Source organism: Pelophylax lessonae, assembly GCF_965119305.1.
Source record: "Pelophylax lessonae genome assembly, chromosome: 4".
NCBI classification, from domain to species: domain Eukaryota; kingdom Metazoa; phylum Chordata; class Amphibia; order Anura; family Ranidae; genus Pelophylax; species Pelophylax lessonae.
Genome location: NC_138771.1, coordinates 64,106,049 through 64,133,911, shown reverse-complemented (window position 1 = coordinate 64,133,911; position 27,863 = coordinate 64,106,049). Strand labels below are relative to the sequence as shown.

At 41.3% G+C, this 27,863-nt stretch overlaps 1 protein-coding gene across 1 annotated transcript; it reads left to right on the top strand.

The window, feature by feature from the left end:
- The first annotated feature begins 54 nt into the window (after nt 1-54).
- On the top strand, nt 55-27,840 carry HDC (histidine decarboxylase). The gene is made up of 12 exons (XM_082255630.1): nt 55-181; nt 1,384-1,556; nt 5,043-5,156; nt 6,351-6,473; nt 9,422-9,556; nt 11,562-11,705; nt 12,984-13,050; nt 13,165-13,327; nt 16,388-16,478; nt 19,380-19,478; nt 26,778-26,879; nt 26,978-27,840. The coding sequence occupies exons 1-12, from the start codon at nt 154-156 to the stop codon at nt 27,662-27,664; spliced, it is 1,926 nt and encodes a 641-aa protein (XP_082111756.1). The 5' UTR covers nt 55-153; the 3' UTR covers nt 27,665-27,840.
- Nucleotides 27,841-27,863: the final 23 nt, after the last annotated feature.

Below are 27,863 nucleotides of genomic sequence, written 5' to 3'. Positions count from 1 at the left end.
ATGGAATAAGATAAACTCAGCATGTAGACGGAAATAAATGTAAATGACGTATGACTAAGAGATAACAGGGGTATAAAACTTAAGCTATGAGAGGGAGGTTCAGGAAGACTACTGTGGGAAGAGTGGGCTCTCACATCTTGTTACACAATCACAATGGAATCAGAAGAATACAGAAAGAGAGGTAAGTCTCTTAGACCCTCATGCATGCGTGTGAAATAACCTTATAAATTCTGTCGTCTGTCTAAATTTCAGGCTTATTTTAACATTTGCACATTTTATATGATACACACAAAAAAAATATTTACACAAAAATTAGCATCACTGTTAACATAACTTATAATAAAACATCACAATTCTATAAATGAATCCACATCAGCATAATTGATACTTTATAACATAACCACATGGTCCATTAGGTTGGAAATTAAATAAAATAGTATAATTTAGGATTTTACAGATAGATCCACAGTATAATATAAGATGAAATAATGCAACCCATATGACAGTTACGAGAATAATCTTTCTTCCAAACAACTCCATGGTTTACTTCCACAGTCAGCAACATGTGGGATCATAGTATATAGATTCGTAGTATTTAATTAGATTTTTTAATTATTTAATTGTGCTCTATTAAGCTTGGCATTTGCTTAAGCTGTAATACAGTATTGTGTACACAGGATATAAAGAACATGTGTATAGATTAATACCAGACTAAATTATAAATCAGGAGACACTAATAACAATAATAATGAGTAATAGTAATTTGAATTACTATTTTAATAGAGGACTAGTAATTTGGTCTTTTTAATAACCTAAGTACAAATTAGTTCTATTATAATATTTGCCCCGAACACTTGACAAATACTAAATACAACCTTTAAAAACATTGAGCATTACATTTTTTTTAACATTTTACTGGAATATATACAAATGTTTTGACATAATCATAGGAAGCATTCTTAACAGCAGAAGGCAATATATAGTAGGGAAAAAAAAGCTAAAAAAATAAAAGGCACTACAGATTGTAAAAAGCAATATGAATATATAATATGGGACTTCTGTGCTATGTATACTGGAGGAGTCCTTAATGACAACGTTTTTTCTTCCAAAGACATGAGAGGGGAGATTTACTAAAACTGGAGCACTCAGAATCTGGTGCAGCTGTGCATGGTAGCCAATCTGCTTCTAACTTCAGCTTGTTCAGTTAAGCTTTGACAAATACCCTGGAAGCTGATTGGTTTCTATGCAGAACTGCACCAGATTTTGCACACCAGTTTTAGTAAATCCTCCCCTAGATGTCACTCATACAAGATCTATGTTTATCAGTCAGTAAAAATGAGTTATGGAAGCTGCTTCAAGTCTATATTTTATACATGTGCCTAGGTAAAGAGTTGGTTGATTACATCTGCCATTATCTCAGCACTGTGAGGGAAAGACGTGTAAGCCCAGATGTCCAGCCTGGTTATATGAGAGCCCTGCTGCCCGACAGTGCCCCGGTGGAGTCAGAGAGCTGGGACAACATTTTCAGGGACATTGAGGAAATCATCATGCCTGGGGTAATGTAGATTGATAAAGAACCATGTATATTCAAAAATCTTCTAGAAGAATTACATTACATACCCTTACTGAAGAAAACATTGACATAATGTATGATTGGTTGAAATTTTTTTTAAATATTTTTCCATTCTGATTTTGCTTTCCAATCCACAAGAAAATTTCTGATCAGTTGAATGCAACTAAATGCAGGGAATTTGCTGAAATGGAAGTATGGAAAATATTAAAGGGTAACAGTAAACACACCCAAAGTTATGAAAATATATGAACTATATAAAGTTCACACAACTTTATAATGCTGTATTTTACTTTATCAGAACATTAACCTATCATCAGTCTAAACTTAAATAGATTTTACAGTGACTTTGTACATTTCTTGTTTATCTCTATGCCTACCTGACCATACCTTACCTGGTAGACAGGTAACAATCATTTAGCCAAAAAGTTTGCCCTTGGTGACAACCATTTACTCAAATTGTTTACCCGACGGGACAATCATTTAGTCATATAGTCTGTCCTGTATGCCAATAATTTTTTTTTTTCCATGTTGACATCAGCTCTGTTCAGTAACATTTTTCAGCATCAGGCTTGATTACTTGGCAAGTATCATTTTTTTAACATCACGCTTGAGCACCTGGCAAGTATATTGCTTTAGTGTCGTCCCTGAGGGTCTAGTGATTTTAATTTTTCTTACATTTGTCCATTTGTTTCCCCTGCGCAATTGGGAAAAAAACAGGAGGCATATCATTTCCTTAGTATGATGTATGAGAGCAGTAAAGATTTCTCAGATTCTGAATTCTAATCCTGACTTTGAACCAGTAGAAAGCTGTGATAGGTTAACAGTCAGTTTGGGTTCCTTAAGATAAAGCAATTACTGCAAAAACAGTCAGACATACTAGGCTACAAAACTGCAGCATTGTGAACCATTCAAGCAAAATGCATAGCACCAGCAGTGCAGAGCAGCAACACCAGCCAGAAAGTGGTGGACCAACACTGTCCCAGAGAGTCCATGCTAGTGTTCCTGATGGCTTTGAAAATCCTTTATGGGTATTCCCCAACTTTGAACTACATTGACAATTTTTTACTCCAGCGTACCACTTTTTAGAAACCTGTTTCTAAAAAAATACTATGGCTTATGGTAAAATGCAACCACGTCAAAAGGTTTTTTTTCACAAACCTTTGTGAATACGAAAAGGTGGAGTTAGCAAGTCTGTAAAGCCTGGAACTCCTGGAATTATGATGCAAGGATGAAAAGGATGTTTATATTCTTACCACTGTCCAGAGAGGCCATAGTGCCAGTGCAATTGAACTCTGTAAGAGATACAACAACAAAAAAAACTCACTACAACTAAGAGTACATTCTGCACAATGGGAAGGGTAGATTTAAATTACCAGATGGGGAGGCCCTACATGGGAGCTCGTAGATCAAGGCGCTAATGTGCTTTTGATCTTTATAACAATCTATTTATGTAATTTGGCCGTGATCAATTCATATCCTATTTACAAACCTACAGGACTAACGGATGCTTTCCAATATATCTGGAAAACATTAAAAGATTGCCATCAGACAGACTATTAGCCTCCAAGGCTTTAGGAGTGAGTAAGCTGCATGAGAGACACTTTCTAGGTCTCATTCCTATTTCCAAAACCGTTGGGACACCCCAAAATTGATGCCCTGCATGCAGTAGAGAGAGGAATGCAGCATGACATGTGATATAATTGTTTCAACTGTCCCGTAAAACTTTAAATAAATCCATAAATTAATATTATCATATGTTTTCCAGTTTGACTGCAATATTAATAATCCAATTTAAATGTTTTTTTATTTATTTTTATCCACTTTCTTTTTATTGACAACTAATTTTGGCAATGAACATATTGCTTTTTTTACCTTTTCATTTCTCTTATGTATAGATCACTATTTGAGAAAAAGTCTCACCTATGTAGTACTCAGGAGAAGTATCAGAGTAGGTTCTGGGGTGTGGTTCTGCATATGCCCATACTATATGTTAAAAACAACTTGTGAATATGAGAAATGTGTGGAAATTTTTTTTTTTTTATAATTCTCTGCAAATTTTGGACAAAAATCAAGATCTTCAAAAGGCTCACTATAGCTTTTATTAAATACTTTGTGGCGCCTACCTTCCAAAAAGGGGTCATGCACTCAATTGTGATAGTCTGGCAAACAGATATGTAATTTAGGCCCCTTCAAAGCCCAAGGTGCTCCTTTGCATTTAGTCTGCTCAAAAGTCTACATTTGTGCTATTCTTATACATAGCATAAATAGTATAAGCAGTTGAATGCATTTCTATGTGTAGTGCTAAAGCCGGCCATCGACAGTTTGAATCTCAGCCGGTTCAGCAGGAAGCGGTTGAGATTTGAGCCATGTATGTGCAGGTTGAATGTACCCAAGTTGATTAATCAATCAACTTGGGTACAACCACTTTGCCATATTTTACATGCGATTATTGTTATAGATCCTTGCAATAATCAGTCTTCTCCCGGCAGGGATGACTTTCACCACCCCACTGAGAGAACACAATGGCTCTGAGTGAGGGATTTGATTCCCCTGTCAACACTGTCTGTGTTGATGGGGGAATCAAACTAAATCACTCTGTCTTTAGCTGGCCTAAGAATTTCCAAGCTGTGTGTGAGAAAGAACTTGTTAAAATTACAATTCTGTGCGAAAAAGATATCTGATTGTTTACAGAACTCATGTGAGTCATCACAGTAATGATTAAAGCCTTATCCAGCAGATTAGTCTTGGGTTTCAAGAGTCTCAAATCAACTTAGCCTGTAGTTACCTGTGATTTCGTTCCTATGTTTTGAATTTTTATTACAGGAAAAATCATGATTTCTATATAACTTTGATTGCCTATATCTCTAAATCTAGTAATCATTTTGACATACCTCTGCTTACACTTTCTTCATCATATGCTCAGTTTATATTGCTAAGGGTTGTCAAATATTTTATTCAACCTTCCATTAGTGGGGCAAATACAGTTTATTTTGTCTCAAAGAGAATGTTATAATCTATTCTGTTAGCACAAGCATATCACTGCAAACAACTCCCAAAAGTTGAATGACTGTAAAATGTATTCTGATTTCCAGTCCATCACTATATGTGCCTGGTAAATACAGTATACACTCTCTCTAATCAAAAGGCATACACTGGGTTTGTTTTACTAAAGTCAAAAAGGCCGTTAACTTGTAAGGGAAGCTGCTTAGTAAATGTGGTGAAATTTCACTTTGCCAAGAATACCCAATCACATGTGAGAAAAAAAAAACAGCATTTTTGCATGAACATGATTTGTTGATAGCAGTCAGCAGAACTTCACTTCATAAAGCTATGAGAAAAATCTCCTTGTAAAGTTCAACTTCCCTTTCAAATTGAACCTTTAGAAAATCAACCCCAATGTCTTTCTGTTTGTAAAATGGCCCCTCCTTTGTTCCATCTATTGATTAACCTTCATTATTTGTCCATGTAGGTTGTCCATTGGCAGAGTCCTCATATGCATGCTTATTTCCCAGCACTAACATCTTGGCCTTCCTTATTAGGAGACATGTTAGCAGATGCCATAAACTGCTTAGGATTTACATGGGTAAGTTGTACTTATACTGTCCACCACATCACCAACTCACATTAATGGATGTGCTTGTCCTGACATAATGTTGGCTCGATTTTTTTCAGCCTACGGCTATTAGTTATTATGATCTGGGAAAATAAAGGCTTAAAGTTAATGTCAATGCACTAACTTGTCTGGCTATTCCATTGGGTGTGCTTAGGCTTCTGTTTTTTTTATTTTTTATTGTGAGGATTTGTGGGTCCAAACTACTACTATTACTTTCAATACTACTTCTGTTATTGCTACAACTGCTAGTGAAAGACAAACAAATCAGGTTTGTGATTTACTGACTTGCATTAGCATATGTACACTTAAATTTGCTGATATTAGTTGTAGGGTAGCGACTTGGTGCCCCAGAAGTACCATAAAGCATACAAAATAGAGAATTGCTGCTTCACTCAGTGCAGCCAGGATCGGAGTACCACATTTCCCTGTTGTGAAGATCTTTCCATAAACATGAACACTTCCCCAGAACATGCATGGGTATGACTGTAGAAAAAGGAAGAGGAAACGCAAAATAGGTCAGCTTATTACATAGAGAAAGTTATTGTACAAAAGCTTAACACAACCATTGGTTCTGCCCTTTGATTTGTTGACCAGGAATGCAGAAGTAGCATGGTGCCTGCAAACATACAAAGTTGGGTGATAATCATCTTATTTCTGGGTTCAGTACTTAAATAGGTGTTGTTTTACTGAAGGCAAGGGCATTTTTCCCAGAGCTTAGTGAATGTGGTGAAATTTCAGTTTGCAAAGAATTCCTAATCACGTGTAAGAAAAATAAAAAAATATAATTGTTTTGCTTGCACATGATTGGATGATGGAAGTTAGCAGAGCTTCATATCATTCACTAAGCTCTTGGGAACATTTAATTGCAAAGTGCACAGTCTTTATAATATATAGTCTATCTTGCCTATTATTCAGAGCCAGCAATGATCCAAAGTGAGACTAATTGGGGCAGGAATGGGAAGCCTGCAGACTAGTTCCAGTCTCATAGGGCACACTCATTTCAGATCAATATATTTCCAGATATATACAAGTAAATGAACTACAGATAGTTGAGGGATCATTACAATTCATGACTTGTTGTTTAGCCTTAAATCTTATGCTGGATTTATATTAAATAAATGCAATGGGATATGTAATGCTTTTTTTCCCATACCCCATGATCAGGCCTCCAGCCCAGCATGTACAGAATTAGAAATGAATGTGATGGATTGGTTGGCAAAAATGCTGGGACTTCCTTGCCATTTTCTACACCATCATCCAGATAGCAAAGGAGGAGGAGTGCTGCAAGTAAGTTCCATTTAAATACATGTACTTTTACATGATCAGACATCATCATGGAACATGTTTACTTTAATCTAGATATTTTATATATTTTCTAGCCAGCGAGTGCATGTTAGAATACAACAAACAGCAGATATATAATTAGAACTCATGGAATTGATAGGTAGATTGCTGGCCAACATACAAATTCCCAGCTTGTGGTAACTATGTGGACCACACATACAGAATAAAGCAGATTTACAGAAAATGTAAAAAGTAAGATAAAAATTTGCATGAACCACTCTTTATACAAGTCCTGTGTGAAACATGAGATGTAATTAGTGATGGTCATCTAAATCATTGTTACACAATTGTACATAAATCTAAGGGAATCATTTTTAAAGCAATGGTATGGTTTTACAGCACCTATACTGTTGCTTAAAAAAAAACATGATACATTTATAAAGCACATTGTTGTCCTCTATTCCCTTCACGCTAAACATATGCCAATATATGGCCCCACTGGACTGGGCTTCATTTTCTATGGGGCCAGCTATTTGCGTATCTCTCTTTGTGCTGGGAGTGCGCAGCATGGAGACTGGGGTCTCACCGAGAGCCCTGGGCCCCATTCTATCGATTGGAACTCGGAATGTCTGATTCCAGGTCACCTGATCGCTGTAATAGCCTCTGATTGGCATCAAAGGTCAAGGTCAGGGTTAGTATTTTTTAGACAGGATTTTAGTATCAGTGTCAGTTAGCATCAGTGTTGGTGTGTTTTAGGTAGGATTAAAAAGAAAAAGCAAATCGCGCACTATTGTTTATGGGCTGCACTACAGGTACAAACAACAAATACCATACACATATGCAGTATCCCTGCTATCGTCAGGAGCAGGAGCATTTATTTTGGGTTGTTCTATGGTGGCAGGATATGGTAGTAGCAAGAAATAAACAGTCAACAAAAACAGAAGATTTTTTTTTACGATTTTGGGTCAGTTTTTCTTTGATAATAAAAAAAAAAAATCAAGAGATTCCCATTTACCACCAAATGAAACCCCAATTTGTCCTGAAAAAAACAAGGTATAATCCACCTTGATGCACAAAATAGTTGTGATGATATGTATTTTACACATGTCAAAGTTGCAAAATTGGGCTTAGGCATTTAGATTTGCTTTACCCTTAGGCCCCGTTCACACTGGGGCGACGCTACTTGCCGGGGCGACCTCATAGGTCGCGGCGCGCTGCTCGCACCGCGACCTCAGAGCGGCCGGCACGGACTTCATAACATTGAAGTCTATGCAGGTCGCTCCGGGTCGCCCCAAAGAAGCTCCGGACCCTTTTTCTAAGTCGGAGCGACTTGTGTCGCTCCTATTAGAACGGGTCCGCAGCTTCTCTATGGAAGGCGACCTACGGCGACCTGTCAGGCGACCAGGTCGCCTGACAGGTCGCCCCAGTGTGAACGGGGGCTCAGGCGCAAAGGGGTTAACAATGAGCTTTCTGCTTCACTTTCTTCAGGACCCTGAAACAAGCTCAGCACCATTCCATTTCATAATTGAAAAAAGTATTATCAAATTCATGTTTGGCCTGCTCCTATCCAACACTCCAGTGGACACTGCAGGCACCACACAACCAAATTGTATTTTATGAATGACTCAAGTAAAATGCAGACAGTGTCTGATCCCCAATATAAATAAACTCCTAACTGTATATAACAAGGCAAATGAAGGAAATACCACTTTTGTGTATATTGTTGACTACCTGAATCCCATCTTGATTTTCTATATTTCTTGGAGACTCCAGAATTTCCGATTGCCATAGCTATTACAGTCTAAATGATGGACTCACATTCTACCAATGGATTCTTCATGATGCAGTATAGTCAATAGATAATGACAGCTATGTTATGGCCTTGTGGGAAGAAGCAGAGACACCCATCGTTGTAGGGAAATCTCACAGAAAGTTATGGAAGAAGCCGGCAACTGATTCAACCCACCAGATACTTAATACATATTTTGGAAGATGTGGCCTGTAACGGAACTTCAACCCACACTGTATACGGCTTCCTCCCAGTCATGAACATAGATACCAGATTTTCCCAGCCGCTCTACATACAAAGCTAGCGGACATCTTAACTTGTACTGGAATCTCAGTTTATTGAACAGTCACACAGAATTTATATACAGCATGGACCCCCCTCACCCTCTTAATCAGATTACCACACACAGGTCAGGGATTGCCTGATTATATTTTCATATGCAGATGAAATTGTATACAGAAATATAATTAACCTGAAGTAATTATCTAGCCATCTGGACAGAAACAATGTGAGGTCATTAACATTTAACAATGGAACAGACAGACTTAACACAATCCACATCACACCTCAATAGATAGACAATAGGGAAAGCCTGCCAGTGACAGTCTGTCCGTCTCCTACATTGAAGTACATGGAATACATATCTAAAGCATCGCTTTGAGTATTTAGGAGTCACAGACTTCATGGCATTAGGCTATAGGTCTCACAGTGTAAAGTGGGATCAAATCTTCATATTTCTTGAGAGATATTGTTGATAAATATTACTCTCCCATTTGAAGTTATCCAAACCATATTCTCAGTGTCCATTAAGTATCTGTCTTTCACTCCCAATGACGGTGAGTACCGTCACATGGCCCTATGAATAATGGCCTGTGTCAGTGGGCTTTGGGCTTGTGTTGATGGCATCACTTTGACATCCATTTGAGACTCTTCTGAGATCATTCAGAATTTGACATTTGTCCTGCAGTTGATCTTATTTTGACCTGCATTTTACCTACTTCAAACAAGTTTTGACCATGCCAAGTTTTCCATTGACTTGGAAATGCTAAACCCGTTCAAAGAAAACCCATTTAAAACATCAATACAGTCCCTAAATGTGTTCTGTATTCTGTAATGCCACATCTGTTTTCTTTTATACTAAAACAATTCTTTTCATTTTTAGAGCACTGTAAGTGAATCAACACTGATAGCTTTATTGGCTGCCAGAAAGGATAAAATCATGCAAATGAAAATCTCTGAGCCCGATTCTGATGACTCAAGCCTGAACTCCCGACTCATTGCTTATGCATCTAATCAGGTAACATGTTAAATCTACAAAGGTTGCCAAGACAGTTCCATATGGGTTCCCTAACAGCCTGCTGTATCTCTGGAATAAAGTCCACCATACATAGGTAGAGCTCATTACACAGAACAAAACTATCAGCAGACAGCATCAAAACCTGTTTTCATATCACTAGTTAAGATGGGTGGTATTTTCCCCAGCTATTCTTTTTATCTCATATCTGATAAAATAAAGATTAATAGGCATAATCCAACATTTAATTTATCTGTCTCATAGACCATAAATGGGAGATCATTCGACATGTACTGAATACCAGATATACACATCATGTGAAAGTTCATATAAGGGTCTAATCAATTGTTTCTTAACATTCAGATTAACCTGTGTAGACCTATTTATAAAATTGAGATTCAGGCATGACTTTTGCAATACAGCAGGTCAAAGAGTAAAGATAGGCAGTAACAAACAATCATAAATATTCTAAATGACCCGACTGCAGTAAACTAGAATATGCACTTTGCATACTTTCACTTGTTTACTGCTACTTTGTCATTTGTTACTGCATTGCTGCCAACTCTTGTCAAAGTTGTCTATCAGAATGCCAGAAAAAGCACAGGCAAGGAACGGTCATTAACAATGATGACTACAGCTACCTCTGTATTCGCTTGTGTTTAAAGTGTACCTGTCACTTAACCACTCTTAAGGCAGCTATAATTAACCTAAACCGGTATTACAGAGAATCGCTTATAGTAGTTAGTCACATTCAACTGGACTTGTTCTGTAATGTAAAGACATTTTTATAGCTTACCAAGCCTCTTCTTCTCTTTTAGTGAGTGTCAGTAACCTACTCCAGCATTTATATTTAATTAGGTAGCATAGTAACCTTGATCCAATCACCATGGGATGTATGAAAGCAGATGTTAATGGGAGATGTCAAATATTTTTCACACCTTCCATCCTGTTCTTGGACAATCAACATGGATCTTGACATAACCCAAGTTGATTGGATTAAGATGACTATGCTACCTGTGTGGATATGAATGTTAGGCTATGTCTCCAACTTTCACCAGAATGGAAGAAGTGGCTTAGTAAGCTATAAAAAAAGTCTTCAACTTTACAGAACAAGTCCAGTTGACGGCCTAATACTAACTCTACCATGACCTTAATAAATGGGAACCTTAATTGATATTACAGAGAATACATTCAGTCATACAGGGTACTAGTGACAGTCTGCATGTCAGCTGCTCACTGTGCAGCATAACTCTACCCTAATGTTTAATATGAAAAGCTGAATAGTATTTTCAGGACATTTGTATGCTAAAAATAAAGGGGATGATCCCTAAGCACTCATCAGGGTTTTTTTATCTGACCAAAGTGAGAACTAGTTTCCATTACATACATTAGCAATGGTAAGATGTTGCACAATTCTAAGGCTAGCCATACACTTTACACTTTTAAAATTATTTTTTTCAGCCTGTGGGGTAACATGGATAAATCTCCCCTGCCAGCTATTGTATTCTGACAGTTGACATCTGTGCCTGTCAGAATACACAAACAATGATAGCATTTGATTGCATGCAGTTACTGTTTGGCCAACAACTTTCCACCTGGCTCCTTCAACAAAAGTTGATTGAAAAATTGATTTTGTTGAGCCCGGCGGTGCTAACAGGTCCAACCATGTCTTGAAATTTGGCCAGTTCAGTGGTAATCAAACTAAACCTTAGCTGTGCATGGTAGGCTTAAGGGTGGCCATAGATGTACAAGGCAAATGGTGATGCCTCTGCCTATTTTAAATCATCCAGGACTGTCTGACTCTTTCTGTATGGCTTGGTTAATAGAATAGTGTGTAGTGGTGCAAAAGCATTTACAGTTTGTCCCCTATTTGAAAGGTGCAATGGCAGCAAAAGATTCATCTCTTCCCAGGCATATCCAAAACCTAAAATAAAACTTTTTGGGCTTAAAATCTGCCTTAACAGTATGGCTATGATTTCACCAAATAACTTGTTGGTTGCTTTCTCAGGCTCATTCTTCAGTGGAAAAAGCTGGCTTAATTTCTCTGGTAAAAGTTCGGTTCCTGCCAGTAGATGAAAACTTCTCTCTTCGCGGAGAGACTTTGCAGGCTGCAGTGGAAGAAGATCGAAAACGTGGACTTGTTCCTGTCTTTGTGAGTCTCTTTAATCTCTTCTATAGAAAGTGGTCTACATAGGTGTCTCTTGGTTGTTAAGGTGACTGAATGTATAAAGGGGATACCATGACATCTTTGTAAAATCTACCATGCATAGCATTTATAATCAGAGCAAGTGATTTACAGGAAAATCATTAGGTTTTTAAAGAGGAAATACATTTTTAAGCATCTTTAATTTTTGTATGATCATCTGCCCAATATTGATTTAATGCAATATTCTTGATCTTGAACTCTCACACCCAAAAATGAGGTAAACTATGGGTAATTTGGCCACACACACTATGGCAACAAGTGGATCTTCAGTTGCATTTGTCCAGATCACAACCAATCACATTCAACAACAGCCTGTTATTACAGATGAAACATTGCCATAAATTTAGGCCTTCAGCTGCTTTTTTGACCACAGTACCAAGGAGGACCCTAATCTTGTACTATACTATTTTGACTCCCATATGGTCCATGTTGTTAAGGGCTCATTCCTATTAGATGTGGTTGGACATGTATACAATAACATGACAGTACAATGCATTTTCAAAAGCATTACATTTCTGCAGGACACCTTTTCAAGTAATTTGAATGGCAGAATGTGGGGCAGTCCACCAAAAAAGCAGCAAACAGCAAAATCAAATAGAAATGCAAATTCTTGCGTCCATGCAGTTTACCTGCATAAAACAATGTAGCAGAATGCATTAAAATCCATCAAGTGATAATGGAGTCCCAAGCAAGAGCTGCTCTGTTACTAAATGTTCTGCAAAAATTCAGAAAAAGGAATATTGCTGTCACCTCCTGCAGTACAATAATTTCCATCATTACCCTCATTTATGCAAAAACAGATATTAATATATAATTTTATTATCTACTTTTTATATCCTACCAAATTCATTGGGAGAGACTTTTCCACACAGACAGGTAGTACAAAAAAAGTATATTTCAGTTACTTTAAAATTGTAGGTTGATTTATCAGTTCCCTCTGATGTTGTTTGAAAGCAGAACAAAGCCAATGTAAAATCTGGCCACTTGATGTGTGTTTAATTAATTAAATATGGTTCCTTTGACATCAGGTATATAGGGGCTTGGCACCTGCTTGGCCAAAATTGTTGAAGTTGGCCGTCAACTATTGTATGGACAGTGCTTGTGAACATTACAAAAACTGTTTAAAATCCTGTGCTAAACGAGAGATCATCTGATTTGTACTAAACAGACCCGTGGTATTTCCTAAAAAAGCAAAACTAACATCCTATAATTGTTTTAATACAGGTTTGTGCAACGTTGGGTACAACCGGTGTGTGTGCTTTTGATAACCTTGCAGAGTTGGGGCCAGTCTGTAAGTTACTTTGCTGTTAATGTTAATTAACCATTGATGTTTCTACAGCATAAACAGCAAATGCATATGTACCTTTGTTTACCTCTAACTCACTTGTATATTATTACTGACCAGGTACCAAGGAAGGACTGTGGCTTCACATTGATGCTGCATACGCCGGCACTGCCTTTCTCTGTCCTGAGTTCAGGTCTCTGTTCAATGGAGTGGACTTCGCTGATTCTTTTACATTCAATCCATCAAAGTGGATGATGGTTCATTTTGATTGCACTGCTTTCTGGTGAGTTTCATGTACTACAAAAGTAAAAAATCAAGATATATCATGTTCTCCTAATACCTTTCAAGAAACTGAAGCTTGATTAGTTTACATTATTGGAGTAGTAGCCAGCAGCAACAAATAAGGCTTTGCATAATATGGGAAAAATGAATAAGAATTCTGATTGGTGACTAGTTTTCATGTATTAGCCCCTGCTGTAGACAATGTTATTCTGTGAAATTCTGTGTTATTCTGTGAAATGGAACTGTGAGGTCCTCATGTTGTCCTATGCCTGCTATGCTCATGCAGATATTATTGGTGAATTAAATTTTTTTTTTTAGCAGTACTGTGTGATTAGATCCCTTTGGACAGCGTATACAGTAATTGATCATACTGATTGACCATGGGCGTCATTAGTAACTGGACAGATTTATTGGCTTTTTGGTAAGACAGATATGAACAGAAACATTTCCTCAAGGGTAGATTGTTCACAAGCATAATTAATTGTATGTACATGTTGGGTGGAAAGAATGTTATCTGAGGGTCTGATGGTTAATTTATGTATGGACAGTCAGTATGCTGCACTAGGCAAGACTAAAATCACCCCACCAATTTAAATTTAACCCGCTTCTTCCTTCTCAAGTGGCTATTTGGGGTCTCTGGTGGCTATGCGGGGTCTCTGGTTGCTATGCGGGGTCTCTGGTTGCTATGCGGGGTCTCTGGTGGCTGTGTAGTCTCTGGTGGCTTTGTGGGGTCTCTGGTGGCTTTGTGGGGTCTCTGGTGGCTACGTGGGGTCTCTGGTGGCTACGTGGGGTCTCTGGTTGCTGTGTGGGGTTCCTGGTGACTATGCAGGGTTTCTGGTGGACTGTGGGGTGGTAACATGCAGTCACTGATATTACTGGTGTACGTCAGTCAGGCAGTTCAGATAAACAATTGACTTGTAAATGCCTCTGCAAAATTAGATAGAGCTCTGCAAAGAAAAAAAAAGAGCCTGCTCCTCACTCAACCCCACCTATACAGCTTCTTCATTGCACTCCTCATTCATTCTCATGCCTGTACAGATGATAAGTAGCAGCTGCCTCCCTCCAGAGCTGCTCTTCCTACACACTGTGGCGCCAATGCTTTGTGCATTTGTGCAAATCATTTGTTCAAGGGGGGTTATGGTGTGGGGTTGTTTTTCAGGGGTTGGGCTTGTCTCCTTAGTCCCAGTGAAGGGAACTCTTAAGGCATCAGCATAACAAGGCATTTTGGACAATTTCATTCTTCCAACTTTGTGGGAACAGTTTGGGGATGGCCCCTTCCTGTTCCAACATGACTGCGCACCAGTGCACAAACAAGGTCCATAAAGACATTGATGAGTACGTTTTGGGATAGATAGAACACCCGATAGAACACCTTTGGGATGAATTAGAGCAGAGACTATGAGCCAGGCCTTCTCTCCAACATCAGTGCCTGACCTCACAAATGCTTTTCTGGAAGAATGGTCAAACATTCCCAAAGGCACACTTCTAAACCTTGTGGACAGCCTTCCCAGAAGAGTTGAAGCTGTTATAGCTGCAAAGGGTGGGTCAACTCAATATTGAACCCTACAGACTAAGACTGGGATGCTATTAAAGTTTGCGTGCGTGTAAAGGCAGACGTCCCAATACTTTTGGTAATATAGGGTAGATGGCAGTGAGGAATATCTTTTATGTAATTCTGCCTAGTGTCATTCTGCTTTTATTGTATAAGCAATGAAAGTTGCAACGATTTGCCCTTGGGACTTTAAATGAGGTGCGACACACGCAGTGATGAGATATAAAATGCAAGTTTAGTGGTACATATTATGTCAACAAGTAAACACGGACAAGTACCGTATTGTCAAACAGATTTACGATGTTAGACATAGTAATCTATATATTCATAGTCAAGTACATTACTCCATAGAACAATCCATGGTAGGTATGAAAATGCCTCCTGGTAGTCCAACGCGTTTTATGAACAACCGTTCACTTCCTCAGGGGTTGATGTGATCCATAAATTAAATCTGTTGAAAAAGAAATCGCATGCTCATGTTCCATGAGCTGCCACTGGGAATGTCTATCTGGGAGCTGTGGGCCTGGGATCCACAAGGGCCTGGCAGGACAAACAGGGCCATATGCAAGCACAAACAATCATAGTGTGGCATCTACGATGATGGCATAGTGAAGCAATGCTCTGGGAAGAGGTTGCATGTATTTTAACAATCACCATGGAGCCACTGAAGGCCCACAGCTCCCGGGATAGACATTCCCAGCAGCAGCCAATGGCAGTGGCAGCCAATGGAACATGAGCATGCGATTTCTTTTTCAACAGATTTAATTTCTGTATTGCATCAACCCCTGAGGAAGTGAACGGTTGTTCATGAAATGCGTCGGACTACCAGGATGCATTTTCATACCTACCATGGATTGTTCTATGGAATACTGTACTTGACTATGAAAATAGAATATACTATGTATAACATCACAAACCTGTTTGACAATACGGTACTTGTCCATGCTTACTTGTTGACATTGTATGTACCAATAAACTTGCATTTTATATCTCATCATCGGGCGTGTCGCATCTCATTTAAAGTCCCATGGGCAAACCGTTGCAATTGTATTTGTTATTTAGGGATGAACGTGTGCCACGGGGTGCATCAGGCCATATTTTATTATTTTATTGTATAGGCAAAACAGTATAAAACCGCCTCCAAACATTAGGTGGAAGAATAAAGATCTTTCTACTAGCATAGGAGTTGGGTGAATTTGTGTGATTGTGGCTGTGGAGGGGGGGAAGGGAGAGTGTCATTAGATTGGCTATGATAAGCTAAGGGGACAAACGATTGCGCTGGTATCCTCTGATAAGCCAACACCAGCTTCATCCTTTCCAGTCCCCACCACTTCCTAATCTGTCATGCACACTTGACAGCGGAGTATGGCTCTTCAGACATAGTGTACTGATGGTAGATGGACGCTCATTCAACTGCCCTCTAAAGCAAGATTAAATGGCTTTAGGGTGACACAGATTTTAACCCTTTGCTTAGGCAGACATCCACTGATATCTCCTTTATTCTGGCAGGGTGAGAGATAAATATAAGTTGCAGCAAACCTTCAGCGTTGACCCCATCTACCTCCGACATGCCAATAGTGGAGCTGCAACTGATTTCATGGTAAGCATTTTTTCCCTATTAGATTGTAAGCTCTTTTGAGCAGGACCCTTTTAACCCACTTGTATTTTATTTTATTGTAATGGTACTGTCTCCCTGTATATTGTAAAGCACTGCACAAACTCGGCGATTGCCACCGGCCACCCGCGATCGCTCCCCGCTGAGAGAGAAGGACGGTCAGCTATTGTAAACACAGCTGACCGTTCTTCTCTCTGGAATGATCACAGAGAGCTTGTGATCCTTCTATATAGCATCACAGGTTTCTGTGATCATTTCAAAAGCCCAACCCCCATACAGTTAGAAACACGCCCCTAGGCTTACATTTAACACCTTGGTCACCCACTAGGTTAACCCCTTCCCTGCCAGAGTCATTATTACAGTAACAGTGTATATTTTTAGCACTGATTACTGTAGTAATGTCACTGGTACCCCCAAAAGTTTCATAAATGTCAGCTAGGTGTCTGATCTGTCTGCCGCAATGTCGCAGTCCTGCTAAAAATCGCAGATCATGGGAATTACTAGTAAAAAAAAAAAAATAATAAACAAAAATTACATAAATCTTTCCCCTAGTTTGTAGACTCGATAACTTTTGCGCAAACCAATCAAAATACGCTTATTGCGATTTTTTTTTTACCAAAAATATGTAGCAGAATACTAATTGGCCTAAAAGGATTGTTGCTCTTTTTTTATATAGCGCAAAAAATAAAAATTGCACAGGTGATCAAATACCACTAAAAGAAAGCTCTATTTCTGGGGGAAAAAAGGACATCAATTTTATTTGGGTACAGTGTCACACGACCTCGCAATTTTCCTTTAAAATAACGCAGTGCCGAATCGCAAAAAATGGACCGGTCATTAAGGGGGCAAATCCGGTGGTTAATCTAGGGCTGCCACCTCATCCCAATAAACCAGGACACATAATAATTCCACACGTTCTGAGGCTAATATAATGCAGATAAAGCACTAAGTGAGTTTAGTTACCACCTTAATAAGCCATAGAACCTCTGTAATTAATGTGTGTCCTGGTTTAAAGGTAAGAGATGGCAACCAATGGCGGCTGGCCCTCCATGGTTCGGGGGGGCGTCAGACGGACCACACCATACCCCCCCGGACCACACCAGCTCAAGCCCGCACACCATACCACCCCCCCCCCCCAGCTCACTCACCCTGGACTGACGTGCAGGGCAGGCAGTGGCGGCGGCTTCCCCCGGCAGTGGCGGCAGCTTCCCCTGCATCTGCTCCCTCCTCCTTGGCTAATAGCATAGCTTCTTCTTTCGGCCAGTCCAGAAACGGCTTTTAGGACCTGCTTCCTGATTGGCTGGGAGGAGAATCAGTGTGATAATAGTGAATATTCATTCGCTATTGTCACACAACTGGGTGGGCTCAGGGACCCTTTTTTGAAGCCTATTAGAGCCTCTGGCTGTAATCACGTGCTTAATAAAAAATAAAAAAAACCCTATTGGAATCCATGCGTCCGGTGCCCTGCATGTAGATTAGGAGGCCGGATGCATGGATGGGGGGGGCGGCACCCCTGCACCCCTAATGGACGGGCCGCCACTAGTGGCAACCCTACCTTAATCAGGCATACAGATTTTCAAATGTGATTTTATATTTCAGCAACCAGTGTCAGATTTTCATTTTACACAATGCTAGCTGTCAAGTGCTAACCATTGCATTACCTTTATAGGTGCTATCTGTGTTAGGACTGGTAGGTCTAAGCAAATGTGCAGTTCTCAATCCTGTTACCAAACAGATTAAGATCAGGGGCGTAACTACAGGGGTTGCAGAGGTTGCAATTGCAACCCGGCCCCGTGCTCCAGGGGGCCTGTGTGGCTCCCCTGTACACCTGGATAGGAGGGGGGGGGGGGTGCAGCATGTAGAGACATCACTGTCCTCCTTTTTCCTCCTGTAGCTGCAGGAGGAAAATTGAGGAGATTGGTTCCTCTGTAAGCTGCTCCCGCCACTCCTCCTATCCAGTTCACTTGTGCTCTGCTGTCTCTGGGCCCCTGTGTGCTCCACTGCACCCCCTACTGTGCTGCAACCCCCCCCCCCCCCACTGTGCTCCCTTCCCTCTCCTGCCGGCTGATGCAGGGGATGTGTCACAAGAGAGAACGGGGTAGGGGTCGGTAAATATGTAATTTACCAGTTCCTTCCTTTTCTGAATAGACAGAGTCATAGTCAGTGAAATTGAAAAAAAAATTAAATAAAATGATAACAAATAATACAATTAAAATACCAAAAGATAAAAACTACTGACACCAGTGGGTGAACTTCCAGGATTGCAAAGGTCCCACTTATGACCGGGCCCTGGCATTCCACCACTGTGGGGAGGCCCCAAGATGGCAGGAAGGGGGCCCACTGCAGAACTTGTGAAAGGGTCCCGCAATGAGAGTAAAGGGCCCCAGGATCAGGGCCCTAGGCTTGAAGGGAAGGGCCCCGGCCTGGGGTTCGGGAGGCCCTTCATGGTTTCCTGCATCGGGGCCCTGAAGGTTCTAGTTACGCCTCTAATGAAGATTGTTTTGGCAGAAGAAGTCAATTTATCTATTTTTAAAGCAATAGATTATTTGGTATTAGAATGGTCATTGTAAGTGGTAGATTTGAGTACTAGATATACCACATAATCCTTGTCAGCTGAATGTTTGAAATATTCTGAGTTAACGTTGTCAGTTAATGACACGTCAGTCATACTATGGCATGTTTAGACAAAGCACTTGAAAATGAAGAGCCCAAGGCAACCAGTGAGGTGCTTGTAAACTGTCAGCTACATAATGTTTTATGCCAACATCAAAGTTTCACTTTGCATCAATCACTATTAGTAACAAACAGACAACATTTCAGTAGTTTTGACATATTTTGTTTAAAGTCAAAAAAGCTCAACTCTTTTTTTATTCTTTGACACTGGAGCATTGGCAGATTCCTCTGAGTCGACGCTTCCGCTCCCTAAAGCTCTGGTTTGTGATTCGTTCCTTTGGAATAAAGAATCTTCAGGCACACATCAGACATGTGAGTATGAGTATCCTACTGGTCTGTGCTTGTATCAGTCTATTTGTCAGCCAATACAATGCAGAAAAAAAAACCAATTCGAATCCTCCCATAGAATAGACATTTCATGATATATAAAGATATACAGAAGTGAACTAGGAATTTAAAACCAATAAGTTCTCAGAAAAAAAATAACAATGTTTTTCAAACACAGACCAAACCATGTTCTGGGAGAGATGGTGCTAGTTATTATACCTATAAATAATATTTGTGAGGGCCTGTGTGGATGGATTTTGGGCTTGTGTCAAGGGCATTGACCACTTGCCGACTGTGCTATAGTTGAAAGATGGCTGCAGTACAGTCATCCCAATCTGGGAGGGCGTCAATAGATGTCCTTCCAGAACCCTGCCCCCTGGGCACCTCCTGCGGGTGCATCAGGTGCACTCTGTGACCATCAGTGCAGCCTATCATTGCCAATCAGTGCAGCCTCATCAGCGCACATCAGTGAAGAAGAAAAAAATCTTATTTGCAAAATTTTATAACAGAAACTAGGAAAAACATTTTTTAATGTGTTTAGCAAAAAACAAAAATCCTAGTGGTAATAAAACACCACCAAAGGAAATCTCTATCTGTCTCAAAAAAAAGTGATAAAAATGTCATATTAATACAATGTTGCATGACCGCGCAATTGCCTTTAAAGTGTGACAGCACTGAAAGCTGAAAATTGGCCTGAGCAGGAAAGGGGTAATAGTGCCTGATAGGCAAGTGGTGAAAGTGGTCCTAAAGGCAGATGGTTTTATACCTTATTTTTTCTGCTTTAAGGTAAAAAACCTTCTGCATGTAGTTCCTCCCTCACAGCCAGTTCCCTGTCCATCATAGCCAGTGATGAGTGTCAATAGACACAGATAGCGAGGCTCAGGATTAAGCATGATACCTCCATAGCAAGAGGCTTGCTATGAGAAAATTTCCTGGGGGAGGGGGGATTGGACAGACAGGTGTGCTGGTGAAAGACCAAAGAAGAGGAGGTTTGGGGCTGCTCTGTGGCCCAAGACATTGTGCTGCCTGGGTCCAAGAATCAAATGCAGCCACCCCTCCAAAAAAAAACATGCCCATCAAAATGCCCCCACATCCATTATTTTATGTCATGATAATTAAAACTAAAATTAAATTGATCAGGAAGTCAGATTTACATGCAACATCACTTTGTCTATATGCAAAATTATATGACATATAATTATGTTCAATTCCATACCACAAACTCCATATCATAGACTCCCCTCATCACAGACCATCCCATCACAGATCCCCCCCCCATCAGAGACCATCCCATCACAGATCCCCCCCATCAGGGACCATCCCATCACAGATTCCCCCTCCCCTTTCCATAATAGACTCCCCTCATCACAGATACCCCCCGATCACAGACTATTCCAACACAGATCCCCCCCATCACAGACCCCTCTCCATCACAAACCCCTCTCCATCACAGATACCCCCATCACAGATCCCTCTCCATCACAGATCCCCCCATAACAGGGTTCCCTCGTCAGAGCCCCCCCATCACAGATCATCACTGTGATCAGTGGCAGTGCTGGGGGGTTGATGGGATCAGTGACAGTGGTGGAGGATGGTATGAGATCAAGGGCAGTGCTGGGGGGGATCATGTGGCATCAGTGCCAGCTGTGGTGGTGGGGATTGGGTTCAGTGGCAGTGCTGGGTGCTAGGATTAGTGACACTTACTTTCCGTCAGTTTCCACTCCTTTTCCCCTGCAAACGTTGTCTCTCGGGTTCCTTCGCTCCACAGACACCTAATAGAAGATGTGGTCTTCTCACACAGCATCTGCAATCTTCTCCAGCTCCTCCCTCTTTACTATCGGGTCAACTGATTTGCGTTCCATCCGATGCGGTTCTGCCGGGTTGGCCCACAACTTCCCGGGCAAGGAGACGCACCTGCCCGCCATCCAAGCTGAGCCCTAGCCCTTCCTAGGCTTCTGACAGGGAAGAGAGGGCTGCCGGTTCCCTGAAAGCCACTGGCACTGATGGTGCTAGCTCCCAGCCCTCTACAGCTCACCGATCCTCTGCCCACCACCAGTGGCGGCTGGTGCTCAAAATTTTTGGGGGGGCGCAAAAAGAAAAATGTAATAGGTATTGCTTCGCGCCAAAAAACGCAGTGAAAAAATTGCGTGACTTTGAAGCTGTGCCCCCTTCAATGCAATGAACACTGTGCTGTGCCCCCTTCAATGCAATGAACACTGTGCTGTGCCCCCTTCAATGCAATGAACACTGTGCTGTGCCCCCTTCAATGCAATAAACACTGTGCTATGCCCCCTTCAATGCAATGAACACTGTGCTGTGCCCCCTTCAATGCAATGAACACTGTGCTGTGCCCCCTTCAATGCAATAAACACTGTGCTGTGCCCTCACAATGCAGAGTTCAGCGTGCATGCCCCTTTCAATTCAGAGCGCCACAGCATTGTCCCCAATCACTGCAGAGTGCCACAGCATTGTCCCCCAATGATTGCAGAGTGCCACAGCATTGTCCCCCAATGATTGCAGAGTGCCACAGAATTGTACCCCAATGATTGCAGAGTGCCACAGCATTGTACCCCAATGATTGCAGAGTGCCACAGCATTGTACCCCAATGATTGCAGAGTGCCCACAGCATTGTACCCCAATGATTGCAGAGTGCCCACAGCATTGTACCCCAATGATTGCAGAGTGCCCACAGCATTGTAACCCAATAAATGCAGAGTGCCCACAGCATTGTACCCCAATAAATGCAGAGCGCCTCAGCATTGTACCCCAATGATTGCAGAGTGCCACAGAATTGTACCCCAATGATTGCAGAGTGCCACAGCATTGTACCCCAATAAATGCAGAGTGCCCACAGCATTGTACCCCAATGATTGCAGAGTGCCACAGCATTGTATCCCAATAAATGCAAAGTGCCACAGCATTGTATCCCAATAAATGCAGAGCGCCACAGCATTGTACCCCAATAAATGCAGAGTGCCCACAGCATTGTACCCCAATAAATGCAGAGTGCCCACAGCATTGTACCCCAATAAATGCAGAGCGCCTCAGCATTGTACCCCAATAAATGCAGAGCGCCACAGAATTGTACCCCAATGATTGCAGAGTGCCACAGAATTGTACCCCAATGATTGCAGAGTGCCCACAGCATTGTACCCCAATAAATGCAGAGCGCCACAGCATTGTACCCCAATAAATACAGAGCGCCTCAGCATTGTACCCCAATAAATACAGAGCGCCTCAGAATTGTACCCCAATAAATGCAGAGCGCCACAGAATTGTACCCCAACGATTGCAGAGTGCCACAGAATTGTACCCCAATTATTGCAGAGTGCCACAGCATTGTACCCCAATGATTGCAGAGCGCCACAGCATTGTACCCCAATAAATGCAGAGTGCCCACAGCATTGTACCCCAATGATTGCAGAGTGCCACAGCATTGTATCCCAATAAATGCAGAGCGCCACAGCATTGTACCCCAATAAATGCAGAGTGCCCACAGCATTGTCCCCCAATCAATGCAGAGTGCCCACAGCATTGTCCCCCAATAAATGCAGAGTGCCCACAGCATTGTCCCCCAATAAATGCAGAGTGCCACAGCAATGTACCCCAATAAATGCAGAGTGCCACAGCATTGTCCCCCAATAAATGCAGAGTGCCACAGCAATGTACCCCAATAAATGCAGAGTGCCACAGCATTGTCCCCCAATCAATGCAGAGTGCAGCGTGCGTGCTCCCTTCAATTTAATGCACTTACCTGGCGGCGGCGGCGGCGGGTTCTTCCCTCCTCGATCCACTCCGTCCTCTCTGCGGCGGCGGGAAGGAGAGCGGCTTCTCCCTCGTCCTCCGAGCGGCGGTGACGGTGAGTGACTGACTCACGCACCGACACCGCCCCCATTGTGGCGTCAGGGATCGGATGTCCTGGATGATGATTGGTCCAGGCTGGAGACTGGACCAATCACAGCCAGGATATCCAAAAGTGGGGGTGTCCAATCACAAGGACTTGCGATCGGGTTACGCCCCCAGAAGGCTGCCGATCGGCGCCTCTTCTGGGACGTAACCCCCCCCCCCCCTAGCCACCACTTCCATTGCAAAGGCCGGCGAACCCAATTTTTTTTTTACAAAAAACTTTATTTGTTCGCTGTCATTTTTTTTTTCTTTTGTTTTTTCTTTTTTTTAGGGGTAGGGGGGCGGCGCCCTGGCGCCCGCTATGCACGGGCCGCCACTGCCCGCCACCCCGGGGTTCACTCATCTAGTGAGACCGGACTGTCCTCTGTGGATTCCCACTCTAGGAGTCTCAGGGTCTCTCAGCCCCCCGTGTCCCTCTCTACTGCCAGCTCTGGTACCTGGACATTTGACAGGACCGAGCAGGCCCCTACTTGTTCTGGGTGGCCTGGGCTAGTTCTCTCCCCTATTCTTCCCACTGTAGAGGGAGCTGTCAGTGGCATGAATGGTATGCTACTGCTTCTTGGGCGTCAATTTTCCGCCCCTCTTAAAGTGATGCTTGGGTCCAATGGACCCAGTGGGACCCATGGTAGGGCCGGCCCTGAGTATGACATGTTTGTTATTTTAAAGGCAAAAATATGAGATCATTCAGAACACATTAACAGGTGTATTTGGCTTGTAGTTGACCTCCTTCTGACCTGTCGTTTTACCTGCTTTGCATGCCTATGGGTTGTTTGCAAAACCTCTTCAAGCAAACTATCAACCCAAACTCTAACACAAATTGCGAATTGTGTTCATTCCATTGTAATTTCACAAATCACCACAAGATGGTGCCAGATTAAAACAAAACTGTTCTATAAACTGTACTTTATGCCATTACAGGTGATATAGTGATATATTTCAAGCATTTATTTCTTTTAATTTGAATGATTATGGCTTACAGCTAGTGAAAACCCAAAATGTAGTAAAATTTAGAAAGTTTGAATATTACATAAGACCAATAAAAAATAAAAAAAGGATTTAATACAGAAATATTGGCATACTGAAAAGTATGTCCATGTACAGTATAGTATGCACTTAATACTTGCCTGGGGCTCCTTTTGCATGAATTACTGCATTAATGTAGCTTGGCAGTGGAAGTGATCAGCCTGTGGCAATGCTGAGGTGTTATGGAAGCCCAGGGTTCTTTGATAGCGGCTTTCAGCTCATCTGCATTGTTGGGTCTAGTGTCTCTCATCTACCTCTTGCAAATACCCCACAGATTCTCTATGGGGTTTAGGTCAGGTGAGTTTGCTGGCCAATCAAGCACAGTGATACCATGAACATTAAACCAGGTATTGGTACTTTTGGCAGTGTGGGCAGTTGCCAAGTCCTGCTGGAAAATGAAATCAGCATTTCCATAAAGCTGTTCAGCAGAGGGAAGCATGAAGTGCTCTAGAATTTCCTGGTAGAGGGCTGCGCTGATTTTGGACTTGATAAAACACAGTGGACCAACACCAGCAGACGACATGGCTCCCCAAAGACTGTGGAAAATGTTGCATCTCATTTGGAAATCAAGGTCCCAGAGTCTGGATGAAGAGTGGAGAGGCACAGAACCCAATATGCGTGATGCTCAGTGTGATGTTTCCACAGTCAGTGAAACCAGATATATGGTCTATGTTATTACATGTACCCTATGTAACAGACAACATGTTGGTATTACAACATGATGTCAATGTGACACAATACGAGACCATACCACATTTCAAACATAAATACTCGCAAAGACACCAACGTAGCAAAACATTTTGTACTGTGTCACACCTCTGATTTACAGTTTTTTAAAGTCCAAATTATTGAGAGGACAGACTGCCCCAAAAGAAGGTGGAATCAGTTTTCCCTTCTCTGTAAAGGAGAAGTATACTGGATTTTCAGACTTGACACCGGAATTCTGAGGGGTCTTAGCCATGAATGGAACATTACTCATTAATATGAGTGAAATACCACATATCTTCTTTCATTTCGTCTTTTTCCTTTTTTGCTTCCTTTTCCTTCCCTTTTTTAATCTTCTTTCTCCTCCTTCCCTCTTTTGATTGAACCTTGTCTATGGTATCTATTTTTGTAAAACAAAGGAATTGTCCAACATAAACGGCCAAAAAAAGAAAGAAAATTCCTACCACAGCGCCACTAAAATACCGCTTCCACACTTACAGTATAGCAGTGAATAAATTAATAAAATTAATATGATGCAAGCAGACATTAATAGTAAATAAAATATAAAAAACAGTACATTTTCCCATACAAAGAAAAATTCAAAATGTAGCGCATCAAAAAAGGTCCCAGAATATTGCAATAAGCATGAAGTAATAAATAAGAGTGCATAAGTATAACTGTAGATAAGTCCTCTTTGTGACAGTCCTTCAGTTTGCACACATGCATATGCCGACCACCACACCTTGTGAAGGGGAAAAGTGGTAACCCCCCAAGGGGTAAATACTTACCAGATGCCTGGTAATATAAAACGTGTTAGGCCAATTTCACAGCCAACTGTATTCCATGCTGGTCCTGACAGCATGGCTCTTCATCTTGGATCAGAGACACACTGTTTCCCACTGCTGGTCGGCTGAAACTACCACCTGCAGCTGTATTTACTCCCAGGAGGCATCCCGCTGGACGTTATGGATTCATTGATTTGCCTGTTTTCAGGTCACAATTCCCCCCCTTTTTTAGTCTCAATCCAAAATTTCAGCAGAGTATATTGTATATGTCAGAACGGTGCTATGTAGTAAGTCGGAACAGGTCATTAATTTTTCTTTTTTGTTTGCTAATTTAACCAGCCGAGTTCTGTTTGATCTGATGGCTGATGATGCATATAATTCAGAGGTATACTTACACTCCCACCCTGTGTGTGGGTAAATGTCAAACCATCTGACCAGGTGGTCTTCTGTGTTCTCTTTTGACATTAAGTTTAATAAAAGCCAGTCACTGCTGTCCTCTCTGTGCAGGGAGACTGACCTTGTCTCCACCCCTTCTGTAGTTCTCTGCAGGCAGCCTGTAGTGGGTGGGGCTTCTGGGTCCCTCCCACAGTTCTGCTCTCTGCACAGGTTACGTACAGCACAATGAAGATGTCACTATTTTTACAAGGTAATTAGTACAATTGAAAAGGCATTTGGTACAATCCAATTGATGAATGGCTATTTGGCTATTGAAAAATATATTTAAATTAATGTTTTTGTGTCTGCTAAATTCCTTTTTTTTTAATTCAAACTCCAAACTATTGATAGATGTAGCTGGCATCTATAGGCAACAAAATGTTTGTGTAATTTCCAGTTTGATTTATAAATTTGTATTCATGATTTCAGGGAACTGAAATGGCCAAATACTTTGAATCTTTGGTGAAAGTTGACCAGCTGTTTGAAGTTCCTGCTAAGCGACATCTCGGCCTGGTTGTCTTCCGCCTTAAGGTAAGAAAATCGGTGCTTTTAGTGTTTTTTTGAGGACTTGACAATGATGACAATGATGATAGGCCTGGACTAACTTAATTTTTTTGTCTGTAATACAGGGCCCAAATGTTCTGACAGAACAAGTACTAGCAGAACTTACCAAATCAGGAAATATGTTCCTTGTACCAGCCACAATCAATGACAAGTTTATTATTCGCTTCACTGTCACCTCTCAGTTTACCACTAGGGAAGACATTCAGCGTGACTGGAACCTTATTAGAGAAGCTGCAATAAATGTCACCAATCGACATCACGGTGCCATCCCCAGTGATTGCCCCCAGTTACACAGAGAAACAACCATGGAAGTTGACCCGGAGATCACTGTGCAGCCCAAACATGGAGGTTTTAACCCTAAAGACTGGGTTGAGCAGATATCTGAAGCTGACTTGGATCCCTTTGATGACTGCTTCCCCGAGAGTGTTCCAGTGGCTAGCAAACATAGGCCAATGTCCTTTAAGTATCGATACTGGTCTACTCATGATAAGAAAAAGACTGCGCGATCTCTTAGCTGCAACAGTGTTCCTGTTCATAATAATCCTAGAGAGAAATTCATTGATAAGATTGTCCCGCAATTCGAACTTCAGAAGGATGGTAGCATTCTGTCCAAGCTGCCAGGAAAGGTTATGATTTTAGAGAAAAATGCTTTCAGGAAATTAATCAAGTTCTATAGTATGCCTAGCTTCCCAGAAATTAGCATTCAATGTGGCCTCAAACTGCCTTGCTGCCCTCTACAAGCGCTGGTGTAGAATACCTGCAGGCGTCCAGTGGCTTCATATTAAATGTGCCTGTTGCTTATACACAAGTCAGCCAATTTAAAACATGAGTTCAAACTCAACCTGTTGATTTCTTACTTAATAATAGTTTTAGATACTGGGTCTACCTATTTTTCATTCTTGGCTAAGGTTCTTATAAACCAAGATTTATTTACCATTTATTTTAAGTTTC